The following is a 26,776-nucleotide window of genomic DNA, read 5'->3' on the forward strand; positions in this document are numbered from 1 at the left end:
GTGCCCATACTTATGCACCTGTCAAATTTTGTTTGAATGCAGATTGCACATTTTCTGTTAGTACAATAAACCTCATTTCAAGGCAAAAACATTAATGTGTCCAACAGTTATTACATATATCAAACTGAAATAGCTGTTGCAAAAACACCAATTTTTATAAAACATTAAGCTTAAGATTAATAGGGGTGCCCAAACTTTTTCATATAACTGTAAGTAGCTTGTAAAATACCACATGCACCGAAATGTGCCCCATGGTCCCCAATGATAATCCGCATGTGCTGTGCACATGCTGTGGAAATTGCCGCTGCGGATTATCATTGCGGAAAAATACGCATGTCCATTAATTTTGCGGACACGCAGCATAATTGCTGCCATTGATTTGCATTGAATCGCTTAATATCCGCATGACTACATGTGCACATGCGGATATTAAGCGATTCAATGTGCGGATGGTACCTGGGTCTGGAGAAGAGGAGACTCTCCTCCAGACCCAGGTACCATAGTACCTGTTAAAAAAAGAATTTAAAATAAAAAAATAAAGATTATACTTGCCTTCCGATGTCCCCGTCTCCTCAGCGATGCGTCCAGTCTCTTGTACGGCTCGCGATGGTCTAAAAGGACCTTCCATGACGTCATTTAGTCATGTGAGAGGTCACGCGACCGCTGACGTCGGCGGTCGCGTGACCTGTCACATGACTAAATTACGTCATGAAAGGTCCTTTCACACCACTGCGAGCCGTACGAGAGACCGGACGCAGCGGAGAAAAGACCGGGGGCCATCAGAAGGTGAGTATAATCTTTATTTTTTAGCATTTTTATTCTTTTTTTAACTATTAACTTGGTCACACTATATAAATCCATGCCAGTTGCATGGATTTATATAGTGTGACCAAGTTGTCAAGCACTTTTCCAAGTGATGCTAAAATCGCTTGGAAAAGCGCTTGACAACCCGCATGCAGAAGTGCATGCAAAAACGCTTGACAACCGCTTCTACCTGGCAGGAAAAACGCATGTAAAATCCGCATGCGTTTTTCCTGCCAGGGAGATGCGGAAAAAGTCTGCAGCAATTTTTTGAGCAGTGACTGTAATTGCTCCGGGCACACCTGCATGACTGAAAGTGGTTCCTGGGAGAAATAAAGTTTATTTTGTCCCAGTTGCTGTACTTTCAGTACAGTGGCTGGGCACCTTCCTAAAGCTATTACCTGCAGATTAACCCTATATCTGCAGGTAAATAGTTATCTGACCTGACAGGTTCTCTTTAAATTTCACAGAGGGTTATTCTAGCTTCACAGCAGTTTGTATACTGTAAGGACACATTCACACGTCCAGTATTTGGTCAGTATTTTATATCAGTATTTGTAAACCAAAACCAGGAGTGGGTGATAAATGCAGAAGTGGTGACGTGTTTCTATTATGCCTTTCCTCTGATTGTTCCTCTCCTGGTTTTGGCTTACAAATACTAATGTAAAATGCTGACCAAATATCAAATGTGTGAACGTGGCCTAAATGTGATATATATCGCGAGTGATCCACAAAGACTGACCAACATATATCACATTCACTTCATAGCAAGTGGGCCTGTGTGCTCACAAAGTCCAGGGCTGAATTTCAGTCCCAGACAGACCCTGCCCTCATTATCTGAATGCAAGGAAGCGTGTGAACTTGTACTAATTGTGCAGTAACACTTTGTCATCTCTGCTCCGTCCTGTTTTCCAGCAAAGGGTTAGAAATGTTCCGACTCCATATCTGGCTTCACGGCTTGATCATAGATGCTGGATCCTGATTCCCAAGAAAATCCCATTAATCCAAGATTGTGAAAGTAACGCACAAAACACTTTTATTGGATATTAAATTGACCGAATTTTATTACAAATCACATTATTATTATTTCATTCAGTGTCTGAAATTTAGAATCAGCCAATTGCTATGAAAGAGACACTGAAAATGGCAAACCTCCGACTCACGAAGAATCATCCTTCAGCACTCAGGAGAGGAAAACCCCCTGTGGAGGAAACCTCTAGGGAACCATGGCTGGAGGACTGCCCTTCCCTTGGGCTTAGAAGGTTTATGCCAATAAGTAACAGCAAATTGTAACAGAATTTGTAGATTGTATCATTTTTACAGTGAGACATAATATACATCCACTATAGATATGATAGCAGTGACGTCACACAGGTTACACATTACATCAGCAGAAAACAGATAGTAATGGAGAAGGTCAAAGCAGGTGCCTGTGCGAACACCATATGGAGAAGCGTAATGCGACCTCCCCAGGCCCTACACATAAAGGTGAAGGCGGCTAGTACCGGACATGAGGGAGATCTGGCTGCAACATCTGTCACCCCATTGATCGCTAGGGTTAGTTTGATCTGGCTGGCTAGGCGGTATGGCTGATCTGGCTGGCTAGGCAGTATGGCTGATCTGGCTGGCTAGGTGGTATGGCTGATCTGGCTGGCTAGGCGGTATCCCCTTCCTCCCTTATAAATTGTGGAGTGATGAAGCTCCAGGTCTCCAGACACATCAAGTACGGCACCTCATTCGGCTGAATGACCTGTGGTTCCGGAATGTTCTTTTATATCTATGCTATATGTGTTTATGACATCAGCACAATTGCCATAGTTACCACAGGTGTTTATTACTGGTGTTTCATTGGCTAGAAAGTCCCTCTCAGTGTTCCAAAGAATTAACTCTTGAATGACTGGCATTGTGCCTTTCTCCAGAAGCCTGTAAAATAAACCTGTCACATATTTTAAAGTTGCCCTAGGTATAATTAGTGAGCGCATCTACAGAATTAATGTGTAATAAGCACAATCATTCCCTTAAGCTAGGGGTGGGCAATTAATTGTCCCAAGGGGCCATATCAGAGACCTCCCTATATACAGTGTGAGCCCCCCACAGCCTCCCTATATACAGCGTGAGCCTTACATAGCCTTCCTATGTACAGTATGTGGGCCCGAAACAGCCTTCCTATAAACAGTGTGAGTCCCACATAGCCTCCAATGTACATACAAACATCCCACACACATGGAAAAAAAAAATTCATCACATACTCACCTCGCTCTCGGTCCCCTGGTGCTTGTGCTCCTGTTTCATCTGCACTGACTCTTTCCGCAGTGCACAGTTGATGGAATGAAATGACGTCATCGTGTCTGCTGTCAGCGGCCCCTCTACTACAAATGTATTCACCGCTGTCTGCATCTCGTGGATGCGGAGAGCTGTGACAGCGGGCACCGGATGGATGGCGGGCAGCAGAGAGTATGATGCGGCTCGTGCCCACTGTTTCAGCATTTCGACTGTCTCGGTCCATGGGCGAGACTGGAACAGCCAGAGAGCCGGATGTGGCCCGCGGGCCGCACTTTGCCCAGGTCTGCCTTAAGCCCTACTAAATGCATAAATGCACAATATGAGTACAGAGCAGTCCCATCGAGAAAGAATAATACTGAGGTCACTGTAGTTAGATAGAGAAGTAAAAAGACAAAACAGGGAGAGTGTTTCCCATGACACAATACAGCGTACACAGCAGAGGAATAGCATGGATGGGTGTTGTCCACAAATGAAGCCACTCTTCCGAGTTGCCAGGGCCCATCCTGAAAATTATCAGACTACGAGAACTCTCTACTCTGGAGTGATGAGACCAAAGTAAATGTTCTTGGAAATGATAGCTTCAAAACTGTATAGCGTCAAGTGAGGAGTGCAAAGATAAATGCATACTGCCAACAGTGAGACATGGTGGTGATAGTGTCCCTATGTGGGGTTGAATGAGTGCGGCTGGTGTCCGGGAGCTGCATTTCATTGATGGTATCATGAACTCACAAATGTACTGCTCTATATTGAAAGAGCAGATGCTACATCACTCCGTGCCCTTGGTAGATGTGCACTTTTCCAACACAACAATGATCCAAAATACACATTTACATAAATTTCAAACGCAGTTTCATCCAGCTCTGCCAAAATGGGCAGAGCAGAGTTGGAACAAGGGTAAGATGCCGCAGCTCACCTAATCCATGAACTGCAGCGTATATAATGCCAGAAATTTTACTCCAGTCCACAGACAGCACTTGTCAGACGCACCAGAATTTAATAAGAGGCATGTGCCTCTTAATGAATCCAGCACACCCCCTCATCAAGCCCTGCATGAACAACCCTGGTCTTGATGAATCAAGGCTATAGTAGCTGCTGTCTGTCCTTGAAGGGGTTGCCCACTATTCAGACAACCTCTTCTGAATGCCTATGTTTCCCCACCAGTAAAATAATAACACTTATACTCACCTTCGATCTAGGCTTCACTCTCCCCTCCTGACGTAGTTGACATTCGAAGGAAATGAGATGGCTGCACCTCTCGCTTCCTCCAGCACTGACAGCCGGCTCTGTACTGACGCACTGCTGAGCCGCCAGTCCATCAGTGCCGGAGCATGGTTGCAGCAGCCGCTCACTATGTACTGAGTGGTGACTGGAGCCGCTCCTCTATGGGTGAGAGCTGGAGGCCACCAGAAGGAATAAAGTACATTTCCACCTGGTAGCCGGACTGTCAGCTGCGCAGCTTTAGAACGCTATTAACCTGCAGATTAACCCCATATCTGCAGGTTAATAGCATAAAAAATGTCAACTGCTGCTCAATGGTTAAAATCAGTATGCAGCACTTCAAAAAGTGTAGCCTAGGCCTAACTGACAACTGGGCGTCGCTATTCCCCTTCTCAGAGGGATGTGTTCTTACACAGTCTGATATTAGGAGGGATAATGGCACACTGCCAGACTGTTAATAGAAGAATAGTGACAATTTATTCAATTAAGGCCGCATTCACACATCTGTGTGTCACGGTCCGATTACAGACCGTCAATTACAAACTGGCTACAAGTCTTTTGACCCCAAATTGCCAACCCCATAAGCATATATGAGGCTGTAAAGTTCAGGTCAGGAGAGCTGCGGCCAGTTGGTGAATAACTGTCTGTACTCGGCCTGTGACATATAGATGTGCTGCTGCTCTTTCTCTCTCTTCCTCCGGATATATGTGATACGTCCGGTGAGTAGCGTGAGGCCAGTGCTGATTGGCTACAGGGATCGCATGACGTAACGCTGGTACACAATCCGAGTACTGACACCGCTTGAACAGCGCCGGAAATGGAGTAGAATGTAAAAGTTTTATTTTTTTTTTTTTTAAAAGGGGAAAATATTCTGCTTGAGAAGAGGTTGTCCGAGGAGTGGACAACCCCTTTAAAGTGGTTATCCAACATGTTTAAGTAAGTGGTGTAACAAGTAAAGCAAAATTCGACTTGACCTGTCAGCGTTCTACGATTTGGATTGAGGACATTTATTGTATGTGGGCTGGTGAATTTTGTGTGCCAGGGCTGCTTTTTAGTCCCTGTCCGGTCTGGTTGGTGGGCATGCAATGTTTCAGACCCCTACCAATCTGATATAGATGACCTATTCGAATATTATCGACAGCACATCACCTAGTTACAGAGGACAATGTGCTGCCAAAATTGTTGATTTTTAAGTAAGCTGAAAAGGGGATGTCCAGTCTCAAAAGCAAAGTCCATAGGCACTCTGACTGCAGACCGTCGAATCCTGACAGTGTGTAATGTGCACACTATCATGATACCCCCGCATTCCCCATACAGGGGTGGGTGGTCACACGATTGCATATGTAAGATTTGCATACTTGCAGTTGTGTACCAGCTAGTCTCATCCGGCTTCTCTCTATTCTCTTCTATTTACAGAATCCTACAATACTAGAGTTGGAAAGGACCTCCAGTGTCATCTGGTCCAACCCCCTGCTCAATGCAGGATTCACTAAACCATCTCAGAGAGATGTCTGTCCAGCCTCTGAAGACTTCTATTGAAGGAGAACTCGTCACCTCTCGTGGCAGCCTGTTCCACTCGTAAATCACCCTCAGTGTCCAAAAGTTTTTTTCTAATATCTAATCTGTATCTTCTCCCTTTCAGTTTGATTCCATTGCTTCTCATGTTTCCATGTGCAAATGAGAATAAGGATGATCCCTCTACAATGTGACATTCCTTCAGATAGGTGTAGACAGCTATTAAGTCTCCTCTTAGCATTGTTTTTTGCAAGCTAAACATTCATAGATTATTAAACTGTTTGTCGTAGGACATAGTAGATGAGGAGGTGGTGTGTGAGTGGGAGACATTGAATGTCCTGCCTGTTAGGTATAAGGAGATCCAGGATAGGGCCAAGTCTGTGATGCAGAGAAATGAGTCTGGAGTAAGAGGGAATGGTCCACTGTGTTGAAGACAGATGACAAGTCCAGGAGGAGGAGGACAGAGTAGTGCCGATTGGATTTGGCAGTTAGTAAGTCGTTGGTGACTTTAGTCAGTGCAGTTTCAGTGGAATGGTGCGGTCAAAAGCCAGATTGTAAGCTGTCAAAGAGGGAGTAGGAGGAGAGGTGGGAGGACTGTTCGGAATGGACGTGTTGTTCCAGTAGTTTTGAGGCATAGGGGAGGAGTGATATGGGGCGATACCTAGTCAGAGAGGATGGGTCAAGGGAGGGCTTTTTGAGGATGGATGTGATTGAGGCATGTTTGAAGCATGAGGAGAAGACACCAGTTGTTGAAGAGGTGGGTTAGGGTTGGGATGAAGACTGTGGTAAGATTAGGGATGAGGTGTGACGGCAGTTGGTCACGTTCACAGGTGGTGAGGTGTGATTTGGAGAGTGAATAGGAAAGGTGATCTTCCGTAATGGTGGAGGAGCTGGTTTTGGAGGAGGAGGGCTGAGTAGATATGAGGAGGGGCTGTGGGGGGCTTTAGGCGAAAGCTTTATCTGATGGAAGAATGAGGCAAAGTCTTCGGCTGAGATGAGCGGAGAGGAGGGGACGGAGGAGAGAATTTAAAGTGTTGAATAGCTTTTTAGGGTTTTGAGACGGAGGGTATGAGAGATGAGAAGTATGTTTGTTTTGCTGCAGTGAGTGTGGACTTGAAAGTAGTGAGGGACTGTTTGAATGCGATGAAGTGCTCGTTGGAATGGGACCTTTTCCATCTCCGCTCTGCAACCCTTGAAGCCTGCCTCAGTTCTTTAGTCAGGTTGGTGTCGCAGGGTTGCATGTTGATTATGTGAGCTTTGGTATGTGTGAGGGGAGCGACTGAATTGAGATCAGCAGCTGTTGTGTTATATAAAGCGGCAGCAACATCTGCATCTTGTAAGGAACTTATGTCTGTAAGAGGGAGAAGGGATTCAGAGAGTGTGTGTTAAGGTCAAGGTGTTTAAGATTTCTGTGAGGGTGTGCAAGTTTGTGGAGGGGGGATTGTAGACCTGGAGAGGAGAGGGTAGAGAATGTAAGTAGGTTGTGGTCAGAAAGAGGGAGAAGTGAGTTAGAGAGGTTAGATAGGGAACAGAGACGGGTGAAGATGAGGTCCAGTGTGTGGCCATCTTTGTGAGTAGCTGCGGAAGACCATTACTTCACGTGATCTAGACTATATGCTTCTCTTAATACATCCCAGAACTGTGTTTGCCTTTTTTGCTACTGCATCATACTATTGACTTATGTGCAGTCTGTGATCTATTAGTATACCCAAGTCTTTTTCACATGTGCAGTTGCTTAGTTCTATTCTCCCCATTCTGTAGATGCCATTTTTGTTTCCCAGATGTAGAATCTTGCATTGTTAAATACCATTCTATTAGTCGCTGCCCATTGTTCAAGCTTATATAGATCCTTCTGAATCCTTTTTATGATGTTAGCGTTAGCTATCCCTCCCAGCTTTGTATCGTCTGCAAATTTGAGTAGTTTACTTTCAGTTCCCATATCTAGATCATTTATAAAAATGTTGAACACTGGGGCCAAGACAGAACCTTGTGGTACCTTACCCCACTTGAAACACTAAATAGGAGGAATGATCCAGCGTATCAGGCTCTAAACTTGAATAAAACATAGCTTTTATTGAGCCATTAAAACATGCTGCTACCACCAACATCCATTACAATGGTTATACTACCTGATACACTGGATTCCTCCTATTTTCTGATTCATGAACCAGGCTGCTCTGGCTGGATCCGAGCGAGGCTAAGACTGCACCACACCCCAATAGTGGGCGGACTTTACTTAATTTTTTTTTTTCTTCACTTGAAACACTCTTCCAATTGGATGTGCAACCATTTATTACCACTCTTAGAGTACGATTACTGAGCCATTTAAGAATCCACCTAAGCGTAGCCTTATCAATACGATACTTGGTCATATTTTCAATAAGGATAGTATGAGATACTTTATCAAATTCTTTGCTGAAATTGAGATATACTATATCTACCGCATTTCCCTGATCCACACAGTCAGTGATTTCATCATAGAAGGAAATTAGATTAGTCTGACATGACTTGTTTGTTACAAACCGATGCTGGCTCTGGTTAATTACTGTATTCTTATCCAAGTACTTCTGTTGAAAGAAGCTAGATGAATCCACCCCCACCTGCACGGGGAATCATTATAGCATGCGCCTCGCATATTGTTATGATTCGGCAGAATTTACTTTTGAGATCAGACAACCCCTTTAAAAAATCATTTTACCTGACAAATGAGCATTTTGGGTAATCTGTTTAGACTGGCCAATATGAAGGTAGCGGTCTTAGGATCACTCATTCTTAATTATCGGCCAGTGTAAAATGGGCCTTGAAGGGGTTGTACAGTACTCAGACCACCACCTCTCAATTACTATGTGATGTTATGTCACTTGAGCCCTGCAGTCATTCAGCGATCGCCAAAGGGCCGCTTCACTCTCACTTCCTTTGTAAGAAAGTGGCACCCGGAAAAACTGCTGCTGCTCTCTGACTTCCTATGGGTATCAGCTGCATCTGAATGAAGTCAGTGAAGTAGCTGCTGATTGGCTGCAGGGCTCACGTGACTTATGTCACGCGAGCACCGATGGTGATTTTATCAGAACTACGTCGGCACCGGAGTACAGACTGTTTTTATTTCACACAGAGGAATATAGCAATTGAGACGGGGTTGTTAGAGTAGTAGACAACTCCATTAAGCGATTCTTGTAATTCTTGATGTGCATAATTTTACCAACATCTGTTCTATGTACTACTGGTTAAAATACATGACATGAGTATGTTAGTTGTGTGTGTGCTGCATGTGTCTGATATGTGAGCAGTATGTGTCTTGATATGTGAACGGTGTGTGTGCTGTATGTGTCTGATGTTATTCGCTGTGCAGAGGGACCCAGCAAGACTGACACCAAACCAGCAAAGGCGCAGCCACAGACTCATTTGGCACAAGCTGCCCAGCTAGGCGAGCCCTTGAGGGCTGAGAATACTCTTCACTCCGCTCCCAGTAAATGGAAGGGGGACTTTGACAGAACTTTTCCCAAGCCCGCTGTCGCCGGACAGCTGGCGGCTGGTGCCAAGTCAAAAACCAGGTGAGTACCTCTGGAAGGACCCCAGGAAGTGAAACCAGAAGAGAAAATGAGAAAACCCCATAAAAGATAGCAAGACTAATGCTAGCACTACTCACCACCAAGCACATAGGGAACTGCAATAAACAGCAAAGGACTGAGCAGGGAGCAGGATTATATAGCCTGCCTAATGATCAGGTGTTGATTACCTCCCAATAATCCCCAGACAGCCACTCCTTGCTAGCTTCACCATTGCTTAGTGCAAGACAAAGCAGAGTCCTGCATTGCCTGGCAACCCCTGGAAGACAGCGTCCCATCTTCCCCGGGCAGAGAAATCAGTGAGCGACATGGTGTCCGCAACCTTACACATCCCACACCACCAGAATACGATGCTCCACAAGATTGGGACAGTTTCCCTGCTTGTGTAGTAACGCCGCCTCCAGGGTCAGGACAATGGCTGGGATGGCGACCGGAGTAGCATAGCATCGGACCTGCTCCCTTCTCAAGTGGGAGCCCAGAACCTAAAATCAGATGTGAGCACTTCATGTGTCTGATATGTGAGCAGTGTGTGCGCGCTGCACGTGTCTGATATGTGAGCAGTGTGTGCGCGCTGCACGTGTCTGATATGTGAGCAGTGTGTGTGCGCGCTGCACGTGTCTGATATGTGAGCAGTGTGTGTGCGCGCTGTATGTGTCTGATCTGTGAGCGGGGTGCGCGCTGTACGTGTCTGATCTGTGAGCGGGGTGCGCGCTGTACGTGTCTGATCTGTGAGCGGGGTGCGCGCTGTACGTGTCTGATCTGTGAGCGGGGTGCGCGCTGTACGTGTCTGATCTGTGAGCGGGGTGCGCGCTGTACGTGTCTGATCTGTGAGCGGGGTGCGCGCTGTACGTGTCTGATCTGTGAGCGGGGTGCGCGCTGTACGTGTCTGATCTGTGAGCGGGGTGCGCGCTGTACGTGTCTGATCTGTGAGCGGGATGCGCGCTGTACGTGTCTGATCTGTGAGCGGACATCAACAAAGTACAAAACTAAGGGTTTTGGTCAAGGCCTCCTTTTTGTTTTATTTATTACTATGATTCATTATATTGCCTGATTTGCAGTCTGCCATGGTTGGGGTTTGATGTATGTATATATGCCACAGTCTAGGGACTACTATGCCCCCTACTCAGTGTTTATTTCTGACTTATATTATCTGCTTCACAATTAGCTTTCTGGATGGTCTGGTATTTCTGTGCCTCATACTATTTTATACTATTTTGAGTTCTGTTATGTTTGATTAAGTACCAATAAAGTTTATAATTTTTCATTTGGGCTTTTCTGCATTCATTTTTATTATTACGTTCAAAGTACCAAACTAGACCAAACTTTGACATCATGAAATATTCTGGTGACCATAATTGTCAAGTTTTTCGCAGGTGATCAATTAGCTGCTTGTTTCCACCCAAAATTTAAATTTTACATGTTGAGATTTAAAATAACAATCCTGTAACTGTTCAGTAGGTCATTATTGTCACACTGAAAAAGTCGTACAGCCACTGACAATACTGCAGTGTTATGTCCCCAAATAGCCCCCCACTCGGAATGATGTCCCCTCCCAGCACCCTTACACAGTATGATATCCCAACCCAACCCCCTTATGCATTACTATGTCCTTACCCAGCCCCCTAACACAGTATTATATCCCCACAAGGCCTCCTTACAGTTTTATGTCCCCACAAAGCACCCTTACAGAGTGTCTCCCATACAGCCACATTACACAGTTATGTCCCCACAAAGCCCCCTTACACAGTACTATGTCCCACCAACCCACAGAATGATGTAAAAAAACAAACAAAAAAAAAAAAACACGTTGCCTCACCCTATTCCGCAGCTGGCACAATGTAGTGATGTTATTACGCCTGTTGCACTCTCAATGGATAAAAGAGAAAGCTCCATGTTCCATCAATGTTTTCACTGCTATTTGCATCCTGAGGAAGCAGATTCTGGAGAAAGTGAGACATCGGGCAGAGGGCAGCCACTGCATGTAGCCCTTTGGCTGTCCCATTCCACACCGGGACACACTTTCTATGGGTCTATTATAAATGATTGGGGGGTGGGGTTGATTTTTATTTTTTTACCAGGTTCCCTTTAAAGGTGTTTAATTTAGATTATGTCCTTTTGGCAGTTTTGCTAGATCTGCCGCTTTACCACTGCTAGTCTATTAGAGACGCATTAAGACCTTCATGGCCATAACTTTTGACGGAGAAGGTTGACTGCACTGGACCGCCATGGTTCACATACCACATCAGCTACAATGTGGCAGTTTTTTTTTTTTATCCTTCTAAGATGCTGGGTAGCAAAACTTGAAACAGTGACAAGCTGGTAAGGTCATTGGAAAAGAGCTACTTGTGGTGTCACTTTGTGCCTGCCTTGCTGCAAAGATTTAATTTTTTCCCTTCTGGAATGTATTATACTTCTCAATTTTTCTTCCTTGACCCCCTTTCCCATCACAAGAGGAGGGGTTTATCATGGTCCTCTTACTTTGTAAAAACTGAAACAGGCAAACTTCAAAAAGTTTATTGCTGTGGATATAGCATTTGTTTGAGATGACCCGAGAATGACAAGTGTGATGGAAAAGCAAATCACAGTAAAATGTAGTAATAAAAACATATATATAGTGAAAATAAACTAATTTACTGGGCTAAGTATGGACGCTGTTCACTTTTCTGAGCTGGTCTAGTTGAGTTTCATTTTGTATGGTGCCAACTGTAGTCTGCCAAAATCACTAGTTTTCAATGCTAATACCAGTAAGGTATTTAGAGCATGAGAGACCCCCTTCCCCTTGAACCGAGGGTCTCAGTCTATAGATATAAATTGGATGTAAGTCATGACTTCTTATAGCATTAAATTATACTTTTCTTCCTATAGACCTAACAAACAATTATACCTCCACATGTAAAAACAGTCTTGGATTAGAATCATATAAAGCCATGAAGCATTCCCTGCCACAGCTTGTACAGATAAATGCTGGAGTACAAAGTCATTTCCCGGTGATAAGTCATAGAATATGCAAAACTCTTAAATAGTAACTGAAAGAAGAAATGTAAGAGTTTTGCAAGATCATTCATGCTTCCAATCAATATGCTGACAGCACACGTAGATCTTCAGAATAGCATAGATCTTCAGAATAGCACAGCTTCTAAAGGGTCTAAAAATCTAGTGTACAAGGATAAAGCTTTCCTTATTGTACAACTGCCAAAACCTGCGCTATAGGCTAACAGCAGACCCTAGTAAAATGGCTTGTGTGCAGCCACACAACACAAATGGCATAACGGAAGTCTTTCGGGTACAAAAACTTTGTAGGTGATACTAGTCCCAGTTTAAATAATTCCTTTGTTCTCAAGTCACCCGCTGTCCCTGAAATGTCTCATTAGCTGCTGTCAATCATAGCGTTGGAACGCCCACTCCTCAGCTGCTGTCTTCCCCTGAAAAATTAATATCCTTATGACATCACTTCCCACCCAAATCGACTGTCCTACTCAATTAAGAGATTTCACTGTAAGTTTCGCACTTGCAAACTGCACCTCTAGAGCCCCTACACAGTGAGTGCAGTGCACAAGAACTAGGAGGTAGCAGCGGGCATTGGGGGTGAATACAGAAATAAAGGGTACATGTACATTCAGATTTACATGTTTTTTTTTACTTTAGTTTAGTTGACTATAAGGGTATGTGCCCATGATCAGGAACCGCTGCGGGTTTGAAGCTGCGTATTTATGCAGCATCAAACCTGCAGCGTCCAGATGTTACAGCATAGTGGATTTCCATGTCCACTATGTGTCCCTGTGCACCTGGGGAATCACCCATGAAAACTGACACGAAGCACGTCTTTCAGACCCGCAGCATGTCAATTTCTCTTGCGGGTCTGCATGTCGACTTTCCCCATAGTCCGCATATGAAAAAAAAAATTGCGGCTGCTCTGTAGGATGGGTTGCCTGTAGAAACACTGCTGGAGACAAAGGTCTCTGAGCAAGCAAATTCCTGGCAGGATGAGGGGCAGCGAAATGAACGAACATAACTGATCTGCACACTCAGGCTAAATTCACAAAAGCGTATGAAAAGTATTAATTTTCAAGCCCAAAAACAGTTTCCTATGTTAAAGAATTGTAATGCAATTGTAAACATGTAAAAACCAGATGACTGGAATAGGCGAATTTCAAACAAAATATAGACGAGACTAGTGCATGATGCGAATGTTATTTTTCCCTCGGACATTAAAGTCATTAAGAAGAAAAAAAAACTCATCCGAACGGCTTTTGAAGAACAATGGTCCGAATGCTGTCCATTTATTTCCACGGACAGCACCTGAACTGGAAATACGGCTGACCATGCTCCGTTGTATACCTTCTGCTCAGTCAGCCCCTGTGCCCTGTTGTAGTACTGTAAACCTGTCAGGCTGACTGAGAAAAACGAGTACAACTCAGCACAGAGTAGTTCTGAAGCAGCAGAATAAAAGCCTGTTCTGCTTAACAAGCTAAGGTTTGGTCATTTTTTTTCTTTTTCCTGCTTCAGCTCTACCCTGTGTGCATTCATAAACCTGTCAGGCTGAGTGATAAAATCAGTTACACTCATTCGCGATGCCACCACTCAACCACACAGGAAAATGCTTCCTCATTGCTAAGAGACACTTGTCTCCAGCATTGTTTCTACAGGCAACCTGTCCTAATCTGTGCCTGACATGACAGGTTGCAGCTCGAAATATGTGCTGGCAACAGTTTTGGAAACCTTCTTTGAGAAGCTCTCACACTTAATGCATTTTAGCCTTTGTTTGCACTTGCTCTGTATTCACTTTTTGTTTATAGAGGTTTTGTACAGCGCACTTGATGATGATGATATGGTACCAAGCAATAATGAAGGCCTAAATTTTTGGGCCCTTGTCTTTGAAGGGGTTTTTCCAGAATGGCCGTCAATATCACTTACATAATGGATAGCTGATAGAGCAGGTGTCCCGTGCCCTGCGTTACTATAGTGAGTACTTTGTTGTGGTCAAAAACTGAGCGACTGGTGATGGGGGGCAAATGAAAAGGAAGGGGGCATTTATTTAACTAGAGCTTAGTTATGCCTAGAAATGAAATGATGTCACTAGCAGTCAGATGAAGAATACATGATTTTTTTTTATTATTATTCACAGTTAATAACTATCTACCAAATGATGCATTGAAGGATTAAATACAGAAGCTGTTCTTAATTATTTAAACACTGATTTGATTTTTTTTTTATATATATATACACACACATTATTCATCTGCAAAGGATGCAGGATATACACAAATCCCCCAAATACACAATCATATGGTCCCAGTGCGTTCCTAACCCTATTCACTTAGGCCTGAAGGAAGCAGACTATGATGGGCCAAGACACAGTCGAAAATAAGGGACAGGAAGATCAGTTACAGTTGTACTGTAGATATTGTAATCGCTGTATGTTAGTTCTCTAGCGGATTTTCTATTAGTATTGTATTTCAGAACACAGGCACCCAGGTTGTCCACAGTCCCTCGCAGAGGGATCATTTAATGTAATGTATATGGCTGCATCACGGCCAAAGCTCAGCCCTCGTACGTTGGCACTTGTATCATTACCTCTATTGTTAATACATGGAGTTCTGAACAATAGGAGTTACGTGTGGAGCTTGCACAGGACAGAGTTCCCTTTTTTTCTTGGTCTCTTACTAGCTATCTGTATTATGTAAATCATAAGGCTGATAAATGAAGGAGGAAGTGACATATACGTTATATCGTTGTAGTGCGACCTTCCCTTTATCAGAGCTCTATCCAGAAAACAAACTCTTCGTTGCAAAACACAGGAGCAATTTCCAACTTCAAAGAGTACATAAGTAAATCGGTTTGGGGAAAATGGAAAGCATTGCCTGCTGTAGGTTAGATGATGGGTGCCATCCATGTAACACTTGCCTTTAACCTCAAGACCTGAAATATGAGGACTTGATTTTCAATGTTCCTTGCAAACACACCAGGAGCCCACGATTTGCATAGAGAGAAAATGGTTGGATTTTGTACATTTTATTTTACAGGTGCGTGTTGGATCGAATGCGTTGCAAACACACATGCATGGTAAACAGGAAAAATGTGGAAAGAAATGGAATAAAGGAGGAACAGCAGCAGTAAAGGGAATCTGTTAATTTAAAAAAAAAAGTCTTTTGTTTCCTGTTTAATTTATAGGTAAGTTTTGGCATTCTAAATCAATCCCCACAATTGTATAATCCCTCCCCGTGAGCCTGCAACATCCCAACTACCCACCAAATGGTCATTCCCCTTGCAAGAAGCAACGGCATACAGCACAGACAGACAACCGAGGAAGCCAACGTGTCACATTCATGTTTCTAAGCCTCGGCATCTTGAGCTAGTTTTTTTTCCCCCGAAGTCATATCAGCCGCATCTCTAGCAGTCAGTTTAAGAGAAATCCCTACCCTTTTAAGTCTGCTTTATTTTACCCCCATGTTCTGTCCTTTTAGAATACCTTTGAATTTTATTGATGTTCCTTGAATAGATGGGCAATTTATTTAATGCTCCCTGGTCTGTCAGTAGTCTGTCCATGCTCTTCTATTTGGTCGTCCATGTGCCCATTCACCCCAAAGTCAATCGGTATGCTCCAATTGGCGTCGTAGTCAATCCCTCCCCGGTACGTCTGCCTGTGCTCCTTCTTGGCTTCTGGTCCGGTGAAGGCTTTAGTTACAGATTGCGGTTGACAGGTGTCACATAGTTGCGTGGAAACATGCCGGTCTGCCCATGACATGTCCCTTTCCACCAGTTGGGATCTGAGTTGTCTACCACCTGGATGAAATCTCCTCGTCGAAATCCAAGCTCCCCATCTTCCTGGGGGTCAAAGTCAAACAGTGCCTGAACATATGTGGGTTGCTGTTAAGGGAAATTATGAAAGGTTAGTTTTGCGTTACATTTTTATAATAATATAATAATGCTATACATACAAGGTGAAGAAGATATGTTATTGAACAGAGAAGTTGGAAGGGTTAAATTCCGAAATGATCTAATATTAAACTGAGAACTTAACACCTTAAATACCTTGGCAGAATAGATAAAGATACACCTCTCAAATCTGCTGAACAGTCTCTCTCCTAGATTACCCCCTCTATATACCTGTGGTAAACTTGTGGCTCTGTCTCCCCCGTGTACCTGTGGCACCTGCTCGATGTCACGTAAGAAGATCTGCTGGTTCCGAGACACGGATGTGGACCTATGGTAGTCCACTAGCTCATTCAGAGAGTTAAATTTTACCACCCACAAGAAGTATTTTCCTGCGCCATCCCGCAGGACCTTGAAATGTTGTACATCATTGCCAAACCTACAAGAAAAGTAACAACTTTATACGGGAAGCTACTGAGAGCTTTGCAGCCTGAAAACTAAAAAAAAGGAGCAGACTACAATCATTCAAGTAACACAACCATTTAAAAGTACTCACTTGACTGACAAGGAGAAGTCTCCTGGAGCGCTTTCACTCTCTCGGATCAAAAAGGCACCATCATGTCTCTGTTTCCCCAGCATCTCCTCTGCTTTGGCACGTGGGATTTTGCCAAAAAACCACCTGTAAAATTAGTATCATTTATGAAACAAGGGTAAGCAGGGGTTGAAACCTGATGTCAATCTGATATATCTTATAATTTGTATAGCCTAGTGGCATTTGAAGTACATATCACTGCAATCAGAAAACCGGACTAATATAATCAACAGGACAGGCGGTAGAAGACGAAGAGAAAAAGAAAGAGAAAATCCGACCATAAAGTCCCAATACGTTAAATTAGGTGAAAACACAATCATTTATTATTTAATTCAGGTGACAAATCAATGGCATAAAAATATTAAAATTGTAAAAACAAGGGGCGCACACCCAGGGAGCCCTGACTAAGGCGCTTGCCGAAACGTAGGTCGGGGTGGACGCCACCCGGGCAAGGGAGCCCATTTAAACCTTAAGTCTTCAGAATCTCTGCCATTTTTATTATAGTGGCAAACATCACATGAATCGGAGAAAGTGTATGATAGTCGTGCGCTATTTGAGCTTGGTGGATTAATTATGATGACTGGATAATCACTATGACCTGGTCTTTATATATATATATATATATTGATACTATGTATGTACTAATATTATGATCACCTGGTCTCTTTTTGTGTATATATATTTTGCACATACTTCTTTCACTATTATGAGGACATGTGTTTGACAATACTATTTGTTTGTCATGTTAGTATTCTTGGTACTGCGACCTGGTTGATGTATATATCCTTTCTCATACCTCCTTTACTAATATTGTGACACATATTAGACAACAATTTTTTCATTTCATTATGTGTATCTACCATACATGAGTCCTAAACATATATTTCTATGCACTAGCACTTTATATATTCTGACATAGTAATTAACTGTTACTCCTATTTTTGGACCCTTCACCTTCTAGTTAAATACACTTGCCCACTTTACACGGATTCTGTGTACATGTACAAACTCCACTTTAGCTCAATACACGTACACACAATTATATCGTCTGATTTAATTTCTTCCCTTTAGATGTCAACATACTCACTGGGTGTGCGCCCCTTGTTTTTACAATTTTAATATTTTAGGTCATTGGGTTGTCATCCATTTGTTGTCACCTGATTGTGTTTTCACCTAATTTGACTTATTGGGATTTTATGGTCGGATTTTTTTTTCTTTTGATCCATAAAATTAGTAGCAGATAAGAAATCGGGTACACAAGAGAGAAAAAAGATTTACTATCATATCCTTATTTATTTTACTCACTTATAGAGCACCATTAATTCCACAGCTCTTTACAGGTACTATTATTGCTTTCCCAATTGGGGCTCACAATCTACATTCCCTATCAGTTTGTCTTTAGAGTATGGGAGGAAACCGGAGAACCCGGAGGAAACACAGGCAAACACAGAGAGAACATACAAACTCCTTGCAGATGTTGTCCTTGGTGGGATCTGAAACCCAGGACCCCAGCACTGCAAGGCTGCAGTGCTAACCACTGAGCCACCGTGAGAGGATTTGCTTCCCAGGACCCCCGCTGATAAATGATGGCCCTTAGAGTGTGGCAATGTGTGCTGGCTGCAATATCTAGGCTGTTATTTCCGGCTAATGATAGGAAGGATTTGGTAAAGTATTTCAGACCAAATTTCAACATATGAAGTAAGGAGAAAACCACTGTGCTAACACGCTGTATAAAAATAGAACTAGCTCATGGCAATATTGATTGCTAAGCCTGACCCAGGGTTTCGCCCACATTTCTGCTTCTTCCAGGGCAATAATGTTTAACATCATCGTTGCCAGAAAGCACTTTTTTTTTTTATCTATGTTGGTGAGGATAAAAGTTTCTTCCCTGATGCAGAATGATTTTTTTTTTTCATCTTCTATTTATTTGATCTAAGATGTAAATGGATCAAGAGCTATTTGTATAGACACCTGAGGATTTCTTCAGGGATATCACCAGTGGTGACATAAAACAATCTGCTGGCATTTCTACATAAAGTTTTTTTTTCCCCCTAAACTATAAAGTGGTGGTGAGTGGGATGCACTCCACCTTTTTTGCTCTGTGAATATATGGCTGTAGCTCAGTTTCTATTACTGTCCTATTGCTTGATGTGATTGGAGGACTTACCCTTTTTTAACTTGCTGTGATATGGATTGATGTGGCAATACATCAATCCATACAATAAAAGTTCAACCCATTCCTCTCCTTATTAGGAAAGACGTCAAACACACACACACACACACACACACACACACACACAGTATCTCAACAACAAGTGAAGGAATCTTATACACCACCTTTACACTTCCTGCCGACTCCAACTTAAAAATATTTCCCGGATCCGCATATTCCTTAATCAAGAATCTGCAAAAACACTAGCCCATCTCCCGCCTCGACTACTGCAACCTCCTGCTCTGTGGCCTCCGTCCTAACACTCTCGCACCCCTCCAATCTATCCTAAACTCTGCTGCCCGAGTAATCCACCTGTCCCCCCGCTATTCCCTGGACTTTCCTCTCTGTCAAGCGCTTCACTGGATCCCCATTGCCCAGAGACTCCAGTTCAAAACCCTAACCCTGGCATATAAAGCCATCCACAACTTGTCTCCTCCATATATCTGTGACCTAGTCTCTTGGTACTTACCTGCATGCAACCTCCGATCCTCACAAGATCTCCTTCTCTACTCCCCTCTTATCTCCTCTTCCCACAATCGCATACAAGATTTCTCCCGTGCTTCCCCCCTACTCTGGAACTCTCTACCCCAACACATCAGACTCTCGCCTACCGTTGAAACCTTCAAAAGCAGCCTGAAGACCCACCTCTTCCGACAAGCCTACAACTGCAGCAACCCTCGCTCCACCATGCCGCTGAACGCCCACCTCTATCCTCACCCATCCCTTGTAGACGGTGAGCCCTGGCGGGCAGGGTCCTCTCTCCTCCTGTACCAGTCGGTAACTTCTATTGTCTAAGATTATTGTACTTGTTTTTTATTATGTATACCCCTTTTAAGCGCCATGGAATAAATGGCGCTAAAATAATAAAATAATAAACTTATTCTCAGTCCATTCCAAACAAACAATACTCACGGATGTGGTTTCATTTCTATGTAGTTTTTGGGAATAAATCCATCTTTGCCATTGAGCTCAGCTTTGTACCAGTTTTGGTCACATTCTTCATTCAAGACCTGCAATGATTACAGACAAATCAGCGGGCGAAGATGAGGGCTTCTTTATATAATAATTCATGATTCATGTTTATTCATATGTAAAACAACTTCCTAATAGTTTGTGCTCTTTAGCTGATGCTCCCAAAGTGTTTAGAGGTTACACACTGTATTCATGTCTGGACAACACCACACACAATGATACCAGGATTACCACACAACCGTCTGGAACAAAAACCAGGACTGTCCTATCAAAGTTTACAACAAAGCTGGCAATGCACATCAGATAATTGTGACCATAAAGTCTGGTTAAGGCACCATATTGCATATTGATCTTTTGTATGTACGCTGCTGTTTTATGTTTGATATTTTGTTAAAATTTCTACAATTTAAATAAAAACAAAGAAAACATAACATGCAAGAGTCCTATATAAGAATCAAGGGTTGGCCATGCTGGATTTCAACATGTCTGATCCTTATTTACGCAAGAGATGAACACTGGCTGGGGAGTTCTGTAATTTGAATAATTTGAAGGATCAGGAAGTTGAAATTTCAATGCCCAATCCTTTGGCGTCATGAGAAATAAGACAGAGGTGCTTTGTATCCCCTTTCTCCTCTCTCCCCATTGAAAACACTCAGTCGAATGCGTGTTTTCAATAGCGAGATGGGTTTAAGCTGCACTTTAGTTCAGCATGCTTTGCCATGTTCTCCCTGACATTGTTTGTCGGGGGAAAGTATGGAGGACCCCGCCTTAGACAGACATTAGATGGTCGGCCAGTCCCAGTTATGATTGAATGGAGGACTTTACTTGATCAGTATTTTTTGTGTAAAATATAGGCTAAGCAAATTATATGAGGATCTGGCGGATGATCTAAACAAGTAATTTAGGAAGGATTAACAGACTATTGTCTTTTTAAGTAATAAAGCCAACTTAAGGCTATGTTCACACGTCCAGTAATGATCCTTCAGAACTGATCCAGCAGCAATTGGTTGGCAAAAAAGTTGTTTTTTTTTAACATTGAAGTCTATGGAAAACAGATCCGTTAATCAGCCATCCATTCTTCTTTCATTTGTAAAGGATCCTTTTTTGCTTATTGTATCTAGTAACAGATCCGTTTTTTGCTTACTGGATCCATTTTCCATAGACTTCAATGTTAAAAAAAAAAAAACAGATCCAGCAGAGATCAGTTATTTAAAGACAGACTAAAAAGTTGTGTCGGCAAAACTTTTTTGTCAACGGATTGCTGCTGGATCCATTCTAACCGATCACTACTGGACATGTGAACACAGCCTAAGACATTACTAGCTAATTATCAACATTACGGGAGCCAATACATTCTGAGGAAAGGAGAAACCGCTGCAGCCGAGCCGCAATCTGTTAGCCACTTCCAAGAAAACGAAAAACAGATGGCAACGCATAAGCGTCTGTCTATTCCATTTATCATGTACTTATGATATTTCTTGCCTTAAACAGAAATAGAAAATTAAGTGTCAGATGAGAGTGAGAAGCAGACGGAGACAGATGACAGGGAAATTTTGGACTATGAGAGATGGATATAAGACAGTCTGAAGATAGTCCACCTGATATATAGTCAAGGACAATCCTGTGCTTTAGATATGAATAGAGAGAGCTCTTACAGGGAATGTGTCATCAGAAAATATGCTAGTGCTTAAATCAGGTTTTTGTGCACGTGTTTTTCTAAAAAAAAAAGCTGTATGTTTTATCATCACAGTTTATTTAAAAAAAATAAGTACAAATTAGTAATTAACAATTTTCACACGGGTCTATTTTAGACTCATACTTCCTATTCTTTCAGGAAGAATTTTCAGCAGCCTCTATATCATGAGGGACAGGATTGCAGTGACGGGTAACATCTCTATACAAAGCCGATAACACAGGATCCGCCAATCACAATAGGCGATGTCACAGGTGACCCTGCTCACTTTCCCTTCCTTTGCACAGTATCATTAGACACCTCAATACAAAGACAGGGTGGGATCTGACCATTGTGGATATGTACATGTGTTTCCTAAAACAGGAAGTGAAGAGTCTAAAAAAAAAAAAAAAAAAAAAAAAAAAAAAGTCCAATGGCCAATGTGAAAAATCGCAAGATTTCGAATTTGTAATTTTAATACAGACTGTGATATGGGAAAAAAACATTGCTAAAATTAAAAAAAAAAAAAAAATGTACGTACAGCGGATGAAATAAGTATTTAACATGTCACCAATTTTCTAAGTAAATATATTTAAAGATGCTCTTGACATGAAATTCGCACGAGATGTTGGTGACCACCCATCCATTCCACACAGGCAAAGAGATCAAACCATAGATGTCCATAAATTAAGTTATATGTAATAATGAGAAATGACACAGGGGAAAAGTATTGAACACATGAAGAAAGAGGAGTGAAAAAAAGCCATGGAAAGTCCAGACACCAGCTGTAATCGATCAGTAATTAGAAAGCAATCCTGTCAAATAATATCAGCTGGTTCAACTGATGGCCTATAAAAAAGATGTCTCATTACCAAGGTGTCACACAAGAAACATCTCATGATGGGTAAAACTAGTGAGCTGTCTCAAGACCTTTGCAACCTTATTGTTGCACAACATTATGCTGGCATTGGTTACAGAAGAATTTCTAAATTACTGAAGGTTCCAGTGAGCACTGTTGGGGAAACAATCCGGAAGTAAACATCATTTCACCATAAACCGTCCATACAGGTGCTCCCCCGCAAGATTTCAGACAGAGGAGTGAAAAGAATTATCAGAAGAGTTGTCCAAGAGACAAGGACCACCTGTGGAGAGCTATAGTAAAGGCCCCGTCACACTTAGCAACGCTGCAACGATCCCGACAACGATATGACCTGTCAGGGATCGTTGCTGCGTCGCTATGTGGTCGCTGGTGAGCTGTCAAACAGGCAGGCTCACCAACGATCAGGGGAGCAGCGACATAGAGGAAAGAATCTTGCCACGATGTCCTGCTCCTAGTTACCAGCCTGCTGAAGCAGGAGCAGGCTGGTAACCATGGTAAACATCGGGTTACTAGGGGCACACACACACCTAGTAGCCAGTTGTTTATCATGGTTACCACTCTGCTACGATGAGCGGGAGGTTACCGCTCACTTTAGCAGGCTCGTAACCATGATAAACAACGGGTTACTAGGTGTGCCCCTAGTAATCCGATGTTTACCATAGTTACCAGCCTGATCGCAGCTCCCGCTGGTCACACACAGCGATGTGTGCTGACCAGCGGGAGAGCAACAACCAAAAAATGGTCCAGGACACTTTGCAGCGATCAGCAACCTCACAGCAGGGGCCTGATCGTTGCAAAGTGTCACACATAGAGACATCGCTGGTAAGGTCGCTGTTGCGTCACCAAAACCGTGACACAGCAGCGATCTCGCTAGCGATCTCACTATGTGAGACGGGGGCTTTAGACTTGGAATCAGCAGGTACAATTGCTTCAAAGAATCCCCCGCCAATCAGCTGTTATTGGTGTCGGCAGCTGGAAGCACTCGCAGAGCTGCACAGTCTACTTGTAGTGGCTGCTACAGGGTACTACACATCCGCCTCCTATTGATTTGAATAGGAGGCAGATGTGCAACACCAAGCCCCGGCCATTACAAATAGACTGAGCAGCTCGGCAAGTGAGTACTTCCGGGCGCCGCCGACACCGATAACAGCTGACCGGCAGAGGCAGACCCAGGCCGATCTGACATTGATGACCTATGTTAAAGATAGGCAATCAATGTAAAAGTAGTGGACAACCTCTTTAAATACTAAAAAAGAAACGGACACAAAAAAAAAAAATACTGGTAGATTATGAATAAAATTAAGAGGACAGAACTGATAGTTTGAAGACCTATTTGGACAGGCAAATAATTGTGAAGTTAATACACTCACTCATTCCCAATTAACAGCCCATCTAAACAGGCCCGCAAACACATGACGAAAGAGCAATACGCTCATTCATTGGGAGCGATTCATTTTTTTTTTAAGTCCGCCTAAAATTTTTCTCACCAGCACATTGTCCTACGTAAACAGACGATGTGCTGCCAATAACATGTCCACAGGTTCGGCTGACAGTGTAATGTGTATGGGGCGCTGGACGACTGAATAGGAAGATCTCAATCGGGTAGGTTTGATTTCAGACTGTCTATCGCATTATTTTCCCAGAGATAACCGCTGACTGACATGTTATCAGTCGGTTATCTCATAAAGAACACAGGGAACAAGCTCTCCTGTGAGCGAGAGCGGAGATGGCTGTCGCTTGAACGATCGGTGAAGCATCATTTGGCTGACAGCCATCTGTGTATAGAGGGCTTCAGTCATGTTGCCGAAACCAATCAATTAAGGAAGGAGAGATTATGGGAATTGCTTTCTACTTCAAATCGGCACTGGAAAATTAAAAGCCGGAATCTAGGTGTTATGGTCACTGATACATTTGGTTTTTTGTTTTTTTTAGCAAAGGCAATGTAATGGACATCAAATTACCCCTATGTCCTGAGATAATAGGAAAATGTTAAGCCGATACAAAGGATCAAACGATTTCCTCTGATTATTAAAAAGAAGGCGGCTCGGCTTCACAGGGTTACATAGACATGGGATAATAGGATAAGATAACATAAATGAGATTATTTAAAATAGGCCAGAAAGCCAAGAGCTCTTAATCTGCAACGGCTGGAAGCTAATGGATGAGAGCAGAGAGGGAGAACAGGAAACAGAGATCAATATACAACTATAGAAGGAAGAAAAGGCAGCGGCATGTTAATGACAGTAAAATGATGCCAGCCAGAGAATAAGGAGCACAAAATAAATGGCCAATTATCATCCAACCCATGGATCAGCAGACTCAATGAAAATACTGACTGAAATCCAAATTGTCTGCTCCCATGGAAACTTCAGAAGCAGCATAGCAGGGTAGGATCTTTTCTAATAACTCCGCGATGTGCCATTCCTATGTTATTCCTACTAGAAACTTTACAATAAATCGATAAAACACAGTTATCAGTTGTGGGCGTGTCTCTTACTGTCCAATCAGTGCTGATAGTGTCAGATTGTAAAGAGACACACCCAGTTGTCAATTATTCATACATTTCTAGGTAGAATGAGATGTGGAGTTAGTAGAAAAGAGGAATCAGAATTCTTATTTCATGGGGAATAAAACTTATTACTAAAACAGACATTTCAGGGGAGCTGACAGGTCATCTATGTGCTGACTAAAGGCGCGTCACACAGCTTGCAAAACTACCATCAGATACAGATGTGCAGTTATAATAAACAAAACACACAATTTGCATGGCTAAATCCACATGATTTCAAATGGGGGAGACAGCAGATGGCTCAGGTTGACCAACCCTTTTTAAATATTGATTTTCTCCATTAAAATCCATACTTCTTTGGGATGTGAACTCAAATTCTAGGCAAGCCAGTTGATGGTTGATAATGTCCGATCGCTCACCTCCTACAGGGATTCACCAAGCAACTTTCCCATGTGTGGATGCTCAGCTATGTCTAAGGGTCCCATTTATATTGTACAGAGAGTGGCTGCCCAAGGGTTAAGATTTATGACCCATTGGTGATTATATTATACTCCCAACATCCTACGTTCATGACCTAATTTCAGTTGTTTTAGAATAACCCTATTAAAGGTTTCATCTGTGAAAGCTCCACATAGAAACTCACACGCGGTTCCATCCTCCCTTCCATGTGAGACAACTATGACCCAATTCATCATTTTTTTTTTTTAAGTGACTTTTCTTTTTATTGTTTAGTGGTATTTGCTGATGTTTTTTGCTCCCAATTCTTCAAAATAGAATGTGTGGTTCATAGATTTGGGACACAATAAAAAGGGTTCTTTATATTTATCTTTAAAGGGAACCTGTCATGTAAAAAAAAAAAGCTATTAACCTGCAGTTGTGGGATTAATCTACAGGTTAATAGCGTTCTGAAACTGCCCGGCGCCGACACTGAGAGCCCCGTTGCCTGAAGGAAATTAACTTTATTCCCCCCTCCAGGCTCCAGTATTCAGTCATTGGGGAGGGGGGGGCATCAGCTACCTCCCTGTGCATAGTGAGGGGGGGCTGTAACCACAACCCCGGCACAGTACATTAGAGCCAGCTGTCTGTCGGTGCCAGGGCTGTGGTTTCAAACGTGGCTCACAATGTACTGAGTGGTGACTGATGCCCCCCCATGACGGAAAACCCGAGCCTGCCGGGGGAAATAAATTTCCTCCTGGCAGTGGGGCTCTCAGTGCGGGTGCCGGGCAGGTTCAGAAAATTAACCAGCACTAAAGCCACTAAAAGAAGAGCAAATTACTCCAGACTGGGAAAACAGTAATGATGAATCAGGATCTATGAGTCGGATAATGATGAAAGCTACATTTCCTAAGAAAATTAAACAGACAGAAAAGAAGAAGAAAACTTGCACTGGAAACTGGGCATCTGTAACTCTGGCGGATTGATGAATCAAAATGGGAAATCTCTGAAAGTGACAGCTCTTTAATCCATATCTACAACCAACAGTCAAGCATAATGGAGAATAAGTGCAAGTGTGGACATCCGAGTATATTTTTGGTTATCCAAACTATCATTCCTAAGTAGCTAATAATTTTGACAGAGGTCACAGCTTAAGTTCATCCTAGCACTGGAACCTGTCAGCTCAGAAAATGCTATTTACCTGCAGCTATAGTGTTAATCTACAAGCAAATAGTGTCACAATGCATA

General features: G+C 42.8%; 1 protein-coding gene across 2 annotated transcripts in view; it reads right to left on the bottom strand.

Moving 5' to 3' along the window:
- Positions 1 to 14,473: 14,473 nt before the first annotated feature.
- GRB2 (growth factor receptor bound protein 2) overlaps positions 14,474 to 26,776 on the bottom strand; it is a 54,399-nt gene continuing 42,096 nt past the window's right edge. The window contains exons 3-6 of one of the 2 annotated variants that reach the window (XM_073684037.1): positions 19,973 to 20,070; positions 16,813 to 16,935; positions 16,527 to 16,695; positions 14,474 to 16,250 (exon numbers count right to left, since the gene is read on the bottom strand). In XM_073684037.1, the coding sequence (XP_073540138.1) occupies positions 16,065 to 16,250; positions 16,527 to 16,695; positions 16,813 to 16,935; positions 19,973 to 20,070 (576 nt within the window). In that variant the 3' untranslated portion in view covers positions 14,474 to 16,064. Of the gene's footprint in view, positions 16,251 to 16,490; positions 16,696 to 16,812; positions 16,936 to 19,972; positions 20,071 to 26,776 lie in introns of both variants that reach the window. The other variant, XM_073684036.1, reaches the window with a different exon arrangement.

Source organism: Phyllobates terribilis, unplaced genomic scaffold, assembly GCF_046119375.1.
Source record: "Phyllobates terribilis strain yellow unplaced genomic scaffold, ASM4611937v1 Scaffold_5__5_contigs__length_657084704, whole genome shotgun sequence".
In the NCBI taxonomy this organism is placed as follows: Eukaryota; Metazoa; Chordata; class Amphibia; order Anura; family Dendrobatidae; genus Phyllobates; species Phyllobates terribilis.